The sequence below is a fragment of the Melanostigma gelatinosum genome (assembly GCF_949748355.1).
Source record: "Melanostigma gelatinosum genome assembly, chromosome: 3".
Taxonomy (NCBI): Eukaryota; Metazoa; Chordata; class Actinopteri; order Perciformes; family Zoarcidae; genus Melanostigma; species Melanostigma gelatinosum.
The window spans coordinates 24,729,730-24,739,890 of NC_136636.1; the positions used below are offsets into that span (position 1 = coordinate 24,729,730).

The window sequence follows — 10,161 nt, forward strand, 5'->3', positions numbered from 1 at the left end:
AGCCAAATCAGTTCATGTTGTGTTCCTACAGCTGTAGTAAACAGCGACCGGTGGCTTGCTAGTGTTGAGGATGTAACTCGAGTGAACAGACTGAGATCGAGGCGTTTAGCTCAATTCAAGCAATAACATTTGCCTATTTCCTGCTATTATTAAATTCATTTTAATTCTTTTTTTTTTTTTTAATTAGTTGTTTAATATAGCGAATGGTTAACTCTTTTTTTTCCAGTTTGACTGCCGTTGAAACAAATAAGAAAATAGCACTCGTCTTCAGGAAGACAAATGCTCTGCAGGTAAAATAAGTGAAACAGCACTGAAGGTGAATTCATCCTTTATTAAATCTTGACAGCAGTAATCTACAGTGGTTTCACACCAACAAGTCATTTGTACTGAAGCCCCAAGTCGCTGCCAGAATGAGCCCCTTTAGAGGATTGAATATATCTTTCACATACACCTAGAGCAGAAGGCGAACAGGCGACAAACGAGCATTAAATTAATTTAGTAAAAACCTTCTAAACAACATTCAGCACAATTCAGGTTGCATTTTCCATTCAACTTTATCTGGAAGAGGTTTGAAAGGATCAGCTCGGCTCGTGATCTCTCAGCAGAACTGTTTAAATACTTCAGAGGGAGATGAAGGGAGTTCCCCTCAAGGCAGAAGAACCCCGCAGAGACGTGTGGAAGAGCAATGATGGAGGATTGAAAGAAGAAACAACATTTAAGATACGCAAAGACCCGGTTAAACATCATCAGCTGCACCAGAGTTCAGAGCCGTGCGTCCCTTCAAACCCTGGCTGTGTGCCAGTTTTAATCTGTCCTAATAAAGCAAATGTCAGTGTGTAAACTCGGGCTGAATGTTTGAAGTTGGGGGATTGGACGAAGGGGTTTCGGGTCCGCCATCAGGCGCTCCTGCAGAGGTACATCGATCCTCGCCCACCTCAGTAATTTGAGGTTACGGGCCAGGACGTCACAAACAGCCCAAACACACACAAATACGTGTTTGGTGCTCCTCAACAAGGACACACTGGTGGAGCCCAGTGGGGGACATCAGCAGAGTAACCCCGCTGTTCAGCAGTGCTGCACTCACATCAAAACTACCTCAGCCTCCGTCAGCCACCTCTAAAGCTCCCGCGGTGTCGGGGTTTGTCCTGAGAACGGAGCAGCCGGAGGTGAGGCTGAACTAAAAGGTGGACCGCCGGCTGAGACCGGAGAGTCCTAATGTGAGCGCAGCCCCGCTAAACGAGCAGGGTTTAACCTCAGCAGCCGCTCTGGATGAGCTCTCCGCCGGAGCTCTTGGTCACCTCCATCGTGGTGAAGACCTAAAACGACGAGGAGAAACACACTTTTATTATGCAGCTTGTTTTCAGGAGCACACATCGGGCATTTTTTATAAAAGGCTGGAATTAAATAATTCACAACTCAATCGAACGGAGACGCTTATCTTTTGTTTGTAAAAGCACGAGATGTTCCATTAACGGCGTCCCACTCGACTGAGCTGTAGCGTTAGCTAGCTCGCTCGCTGGCGCTAGGTGAGCTAGCTGTAGGCTTCTGCGCGGTGATACGGTTGGCAGGTGTAGTTCGGTAGAGAGAAAATAGTTCCGACGTGAAACTGCTCACAACAAGGTCTGTGGATTATCTTAAGCAACCGAGTCATAATTTGTGGAAAGTGACGTGCGAGTGACGTGAGCTGATGCGTGTCTGAGTGTAGCTCTCACGAGACGGTGCGAGACCCAAGATGGCGGCCCCCAGCTGCTAGACTACTGTCGAAACAAACTTTCTCATCGGACTTAAACCTCTTTCTTTTCCCCTTCACCCAGTATCTATTCCACTCAAAACTGGACTACAATATCAATCAAACTGGATCATCTGGAAGAATACATTGACGAGTGCTTCAACCGAATCTACATCATGGAAGAGGACGAGACCGGCGATACCGAAGAAACACCCACTTCATACAGCAAAAGACCCCGTACTGTTTCAACTCCATCTACTTCACCAAAACCTCCATGTTGCGCCGAGGTAAGCAACATACTCATGTCCATTGAAAATAAACTTTCCGGCTTTGACTCCAGACTCTCGCTTATCGAAGTCCTACACCGGGAATTCCAGGCTCTGCGCCACAGCCTGGAATTCATCAGAACCAAATCGACTCACTCACTCAGGACAACAAGTCACTTCATCATTCTGTCAAAACGATAACCACCCAGCTCACCTCTGTTACTGCCGACAACAAAGCTATGAAAGAAACCATCACCGGCATTAGCGAACAAACTACAGAAGACCCCGAAAAATCAATCAAAGAATTCATGTCCAAACAACTCAAACTATCCGCAGAGACCGTCAACAACATCACATTCCACCGCGTACACCGTCTGGGACCAAGGAACAACAATAACCGACCACGGCCAATCATCGCTAAGTTTGAACACTACAAACAAAAAGATCAGGTCAGGCAACAAGGCAGGCAGCTCAAAGGAACGGACTACGGACTCAACGATCAATATCCAAAAGAAATCATGCAACGACGCAAAGTTGTGTTTCCAATCCGTAAAAACATGATGAAAGAAGGAAAGAAAGCAATAATATCACTGGACAAATTATATATAGATGGACAATTGTACCGCGATAAGGATGTCACCCCCTGGCTTTTCTAGACTCCCCCGAGCGCTCTCTCTCTCTCTCCCGCTCTCTCCTGCCTCTATGGCTCCGCATACACACATGATAAACCCCCCTCCGTAGTTTAGGTATGCCCCTTCTCTTTTCTCCGCATTTGCACTGTTTCGATTATTATACTGTATAGTATTGCACCTACGTCTCAATGTACCAGACAGTATGAAACCCTATCTGGACCACACACACCGTTGTATTTTGGTATTGTTTTACTTACTTTGTTGTGTTCATGTTCCTATATGCGTTTGTTTTCCCCTGATTCAGTGTCTGCAGGTCCTGCTGTGACACACACACACACACACACACACACACACACACACACACACACACACACACACACACACACACACACACACACACACACACACACACACACACACACACACACACACACACACACACACACACACACACACACACACACACACACACACACACACACACACACACACACCCTCCCGTGGAATTGGTTCTCAGGCAAAAAAAATAAAAGTTTTGAATCATCTGGCTAAACTGCAAGCAGATATATGCTTATTACAAGAAACACACCTCTCAGAATCAGAATCACAACAAATTTAAATCACCACAATTCACTCACTCATTCTCAGCTCACTACAACTCAAAACAAAGAGGGGTATGTATTTTAATTAACAAAAAAGTTTCTTTTGTCCATAATTCCACCATCACCGATCCTGAAGGCCGTTTTATCATCATAAACATATCCATCAACAATAGTCCAGTCACAATCTGTAATGTTTATGGCCCAAACACTGATGACCCATCCTTTTGTTGTAATTTTTTTTTATCCTTCTCAAACATTTGTAACTGCCCAGTCATAATAGGAGGTGATTTCAACACAGTTATCGAGCCATCAGTGGACAGATCTAAAAATCCAAATAATAAGCGTACCTGGCAATCCACAGACATGATAAAACAGTTCATGAGTGATTTTGGTCTTGGCGATATTTGGCGATTACAGCACACAAACTCAAGAGAATACTCATTCTTCTCACCAGTTCACCACTCATACTCACGCATTGACTTCTTCCTCAATAGCAATTCAATCATATCTAATATTTCAGACTCGAAGATCCATCCTATCATTATTAGCGACCATGCTCCCGTAACATTTATTTGGAACAGAGTTACCCTACATAAACCTATCACTAGATGGCGCTTCAATACATCTCTTCTCAAAGACCCTCAGTTTGATAGTCTTATTAAAAAAGAGTGGGCGTCCTTCTTAGAAATAAACGATTCCCCAGAGTCATCACCAACCCTTCTGTGGGAAACATGGAAAGCAATTTTTAGAGGAATAATCATCTCATTCTCTGTTTACTAAAAAAAGAAAGAAAAACAACAAGAAGCTGAACTGGAACAACAAATCAACCGACTCAAAACCATTAATGCAAGTAACTCAACAACAGAAACCCAGAACGAATTAAGAAAGTACAAATTCCAAATAAATGAAATTATAAATAATAAAACTCAATTCCTCATACACAGACTTAGACAAGAAAATGTTCACCATAGCAATAAATCCGGTAAATATCTGGCAAATCAAATTAAACGAAATAAAGGAAAAACAACAATCTCAATCATCAAGGACTCTGCAGGGAAGCCCACAAATTCACCCGATGAAATAAATAAAATCTTCAGAAGTTTTTATGCCAATCTATATTCATCTAAAAATAACCCAAATCAAGAAGACATCAATTCATTTCTCAACAGCATTGATTTACCACAGCTTAACAAAGAACAAATCAACATACTTGACTCACCATTAACACAGGACGAACTTTTTACTGCTCTCAATCTTATGCCCAATAACAAAGCACCAGGTCCCGATGGCTTCCCAGCTGAGTTCTATAAACACTTCTGGTTCATTCTAGCTCCACTCTTTAACAAAATGATAACTGAAATAAAACAAAATTTGCAATTTCCAGCCAACATGAACACAGCCAGTATATCACTCCTCCTCAAACCAAACAAAGATCCAACTCTTCCTTCTAGTTACCGTCCCATTTCTCTTCTCAATGTAGATATTAAATCAGAATAGCTACAGTTAAAATGACAATACTTCCTAAAATAAATTACCTATTCACAATGATACCATCTCAACCCAGCCACTCCTGGTTCAAGTCGCTTGACTCAATCGTTACTCAATTCTACTGGAAAAACAAAACACCAAGAATTAAACTGGCCACTCTACAAAAACCAAAAACACGAGGACTTGAAGCTCCACATTTTTTTCACCGCTCTCTAGCAAATAAACTTCAGTACATTCTTAAATGGATCCACCCCAGCCAATCAGACAACACATGGTTAGATATAGAACAGTTTGACAGTTTGTAAGGACATTCAGATTTCTGACTTACCATTTTTAAGCCAATCTATCAAACGCCATCATCCTTGTTTCAATATACTAACAATAGCAGAAACTCTGACAGCCTGGTGGAAATTCCACAAAATCACGAACATCACTTTTGCACCTTCAAACTTTACTCCCATATGGAACAATCCTGATTTTCTAAGTCACAAGACACCTCTAAATCTCCACACATGGTCCGCTAAAGGCATCACTCATCTGAAACACATCTTCAATAATAACACCATGGTTTCATTCCCTCCCTTGGTTCAGAAGTACGGCATCAGGAGCAATCCATTTTTGGAATATCTGCAACTCAAATCATCCGTTCAATCCAAACTTAACATTAAGGCCACTAACCTATAATTACCCCCCTCAACCTCAGAATTAATTAATATCCCCTCTTCAAAAAAGTTAATCTCAAAAATATGTAGAGTAATATCACAGTCTGACAAAACATCATCCATACCATCAAGAAAATGGGAATCAGACCTATCCATCACTCCTGATGCTGATTTCTGGAACCAAATCTGCAATAACATCTACTTCATGACTAAAAATGCCAATTTACAACTAATACAGTATAAAATACTTCACAGAATTCATTACACCGGGCAAAAAATGCTTCAAATGGGATTCACGTCAGATATGTCCACATTGCACTCAAAACAGCCCGGATAGCTTTGTTCACGCCATCTGGCACTGCACACCAGTTCATCACTTTTGGGAAGAAATAAGTGAGTCACTGTCTGTCTTCCTGGGCTGCCTCGTCCCTTTATCCCCTTCACTGTGCTTACTAGGAGACATCTCAACAATACAGCTGAGTAAAACAAACCGCAAATTACTCCTTGTGGCCCTAACTATCGCCAAGAAAACTATCCTCATGAACTGGAAATCAAGGAATAACACGCACATCGCACACTGGAGAAACTTAATGATAGAGTATATTTCAATGGAAAATCTAACCTCATCCATCATATACAATACAACAGAACACCATTCCACCTGGTCATCCCTTACTACGTTTCTGCAAACGTGACACCACCCATTCTATAAATATTGAAATATGTGTATATATGTATATATATATATATATATGTATATATATATATATATATATATATATATATATATATATATATATATATATATATATATATATATATATATATATATATATTTCTTTTTTTTTTTTTTTTTTTTTTGGGGGTGTATTTTTTTACTATTGTTGATTTCTGTTTTATTTTTCTTGCCGGACAACCAATTGAAACCCACGTACATGCATACATGAACAGCCATATGCACACATACTTACCTGTTTTTCATTTTTTCTTGGTTTGGTTTTTAAAATTATTATTATTTTATATATATATATTTTTTTTTTTCCTCCATCTCAAAAGGCTCAAGGACATTCTCACACATACACACACACTGACTATGTGATATTTGCTGGCTTTTATCCCACTGTTCTTGTCATCCTCTTGTTGTTATGTATATGTATTGTCTTAATATTGTCTCGTGTCTTTCAATAAAAAATATTTAAAAAAAAAAAGAAAATAATAATAATAATAATAATAATAATAAAATAATTTCTGGAAAGTGATTTTAATAAACCGCAGGCCGAGTGGCATCTAGTTCCATATTATTGGAGAGAAGGCAGACATCTCTACAGCTGATACCTCCAACACTCACACCAAAACCATCCACACTGATGAAGAGCACCACAGGTCAGAGGACAAGTCTTTTGGATTTCCGGGGTGAACCGTCCCTTTTAAACGATAGTACCATGAAAGAATAATAAACTTGGACATGGGCACAACATGAGGAAGTTCACAGTGTCCTCCATTCAATCCAACTTCGCTACAAAATGGAAATAAGAGTAATGTAAAACATCAAACGGCTGAGCAGCTAAACGTTCCGCTGTTATCACCGTCCTCCATTGACATGAACGTGTTATGCTGAGATCTGCAATTAAGTTAATTGATGCATATTATGCATCACCGCAGACAGACAACTGAAATATTCATCCGTTTTCCAAAAAATTAAGAGTAGATTAGATTAATAAACGCTCTTCAAGTGGGAACTCTACAAACAGACACGGTTCTACGTGTTCTGACTGAATGACACATTCAGTCTGGCACAATGCCATCACTCGCACAGATATAGAGGGAAAACTAGCCGAGTGAGGGAGCACGACGTCTTCAGGTTTGTTTTGCACTGCAGTGCAAAAGCTCAGCTTAAAAATGAATAAAATGAAACTCATGACATTTTGAATCTGTAAGCAGCAATGCGACCAAAGCCAACACAGTGAAGTGTACCGGCCCGGAGACCACTGAGAGATGGAAGGTTTTAAAAATAATAACAAATAAAACGCTGATATCTATAATGACCAGAGTCGACTTCTACCTCGGCACAGGTCGGGTGGATGCCGATGGTGCCGTCCAGCTGCTCCTTGGTGGCGCCGCATTTCATGGCTATGCCGAAGCCCTGCGTCACTTCCCCGGCATTCGGCCCCAGGTAGTGGAACCCGATGACTCGGTCCTACGGTGTGACAGCAACAACAAAATACGGTCAGTGGCGTGGCGAGAGAAGGGGGTGCTAAAGGCCCACATCTAATTGGACTGTGCAGACGCAGCGGTAACCTTACGTTGTCCAGTTTGTTGCAGATGATCTTGCCGTAGCACCGGTTGTTGTCTCTGCCGGCCACAGTGAACTCCAGGGGCCAGAACTGACTGTGGTACACCTGAAGACCACAAACACAGCAGTGGTTTGTTACAGTGTGAGCAGCATCATATGAGCAATGAAGAACAGCAATCCCATTAAATGTACTTTGAATGCTTGTCCAATAATATATATGCACCATGTCTGCAGTTAAACCTGAGAGACACGAGACAAGATTCAAATTAAAGAGACGTACTGCAAGTGTGTGTGGAGACAAATCTACTCATGGATTTTGGGAACACAAACTACAAAGTCTTAGAGATGGACTTTACTCCAGCAGGACACAAGGTTCACTCTCAGGTGAACCAGACAGATAATTATTCAGGTGACGGAGTGTGTGTGTGTGTTACCTCGAGGTTGCCCTGCCCGTAGAGCTCTGTGGCCCTGTCCTCTGACAGACCACAGGAGCCGTACTCCAGTGGGGTGAAGACCGTGGTGGGAACGTTGACGTAGTCACACTGCACCGACACGGAGAAAACGTTTGTTAGGGAAATAAAGCCTCTTGTTGGCACGCGCCACGCCATGTTCCGGTGATCATTGAAGAGAGTTTGTGTGTCGAGGTCCCGAACGGGGATGAAAGACGTCAGCCTCCACATCAAAAGAAAAGACCGGCAAACTAACCGACACTTTGTTTTGGCGGTACGTGCATATACTAGGTACGGTAGGAGCTTTAAATAAAAGAGACCTTCTAATGGACGCAATTTCACATTCAATCAATAAGTCAGTCAGTCAAAAAAAAAGAGACTAAATAAATAAAATGAATAAATAATACTGCCTCAAAACTGTATTTCAGAATAAGCATTTAATTTGTGTGAATAATAAGTTCAATAACAGCGCCCCCTCAGAGCGCCATTGAGACACTTCCTGTTTCCACATTGCAACTTAATTTCAAAATAACAGCGGACCAACATCAGGACATTCGGATGTGGAATTTCAATCTATCCTACATTATTTACAGACTGGGTGTTTTGCTGTTAATACAGGTCATCATTGTGGTTGTGTGTGTGTGTGTGTGTGTGAGACGTACCTTCAGCGTGGAGCCCTTGTAGAGGCGTCGTGCCAGCAGCTTGCCGGCCTGGATGGCTACAGGCGTCAGCTCCCACTTGCCCTCCAGGATGTCTCCGATGGCGTAGACGTGGGACACATTGGTCTGCTCCTCATCGTTCACCGGGATCTTCCCATTCCTGCACGGTGGGAAACCAAGCAGTCACATTTGAAATTGAGCCCGATTCTGAAGAACGATCTGTGCTCATGGACTCGTAAAACTACTCCTGATACAAACGCCTCTGATGAGACAACGGCTCATCTTTTTACATGCTTAATACTTCTTTTTACGGTTTAACTCAAAGCACTGATAAACAGTTCATCAACGTCCATTCTGTTTGTGTCTAGTAAGATGGGTCACAGTGACAACACGTTGGCTCCCGTTTCTCCATTGTTCAACTTGTGACACGCTCAGAAGGATTTTTGAGGACTTTGTCAATCTTAGATCAAGAAAACGATTAAAAACAGGTTTCGACCTTCCTTTTTCTTTTACATTTTAGTAGAGCAGTCAAAACACCTTTTATCTTCAAAATCTGATTGCCAAAAACAGAAACACTTTTTCAGACATATGAACCCTACATCACAGTTCACAGCTGCACACTGTGTCACATGTTCCGCTGCTCTAATCGGTTGCTGATATTTTCTCCTACGCTTCTCAGAAATCGAAAATGAACCGAGAGCTTCTGGACTGATTCACATTCGGTCCGGTGATGTCAGGCAACAACACGCCAGCCAATTTAAAAATCAGCAGAGGAACATCTATCCACCACAAGGCAGAAGTGGAATGAAGCGAGCCTGAGAAACAGAACTGGAGTTGTACTCTGATAAGCCCTCTGGCTCCATCAGAGTACTACTGAGGTCATAAGACTGGGTCCATGTGACCCACCGAGCGCTCCACCGAGCTGGCCTCATGCCGACTGGTTCTGACGCTGAACCAGTCGTTCATTCACAAAAGGTGGAGAGACTACACCTCAAAGAAAAGGCTTCATTCCCCGTGTTTCATACATCGGAAATAATTATAGAGTGCAAGAGTTACGACTTCAAAAGACTGTTTTAACTTTAACTCTAGTTCTCTAATTCCTAAAAAACCAAAAACAGTGATGTAGTGATTAAAGACATCAACCAAACGTGAGTCTATTAATATACGTACCTAAGTGCAGACAATGCAACATAAGGACACCAGCTCTTAGATAATTCCTTTCATGATTACAAAGCAGCCGACACACCTCTCCTCTCTCCCTACCCCTGCAGGCAGCGGCAAGAACTGCTGAGTCACCGTGACTGTACAACGAGTCTTAAAGGCACAGGCCGCCCCATGTAATGCGATGGACGTATGGAGGAGAAAAGAGAAGACACACAAC

General features: G+C 42.0%; 1 protein-coding gene across 1 annotated transcript in view; it reads right to left on the minus strand.

Moving 5' to 3' along the window:
• Positions 1 to 322: 322 nt before the first annotated feature.
• The window catches only part of LOC306775889 (thioredoxin reductase 1, cytoplasmic-like), a 16,093-nt gene continuing 6,254 nt past the window's right edge, over positions 323 to 10,161 (minus strand). The window contains 5 exon segments of the mRNA XM_079266442.1: positions 323 to 1,316; positions 7,442 to 7,576; positions 7,683 to 7,778; positions 8,107 to 8,214; positions 8,784 to 8,940. Of these exon segments, the coding sequence (XP_079122568.1) occupies positions 1,254 to 1,316; positions 7,442 to 7,576; positions 7,683 to 7,778; positions 8,107 to 8,214; positions 8,784 to 8,940 (559 nt within the window). The 3' untranslated portion in view covers positions 323 to 1,253.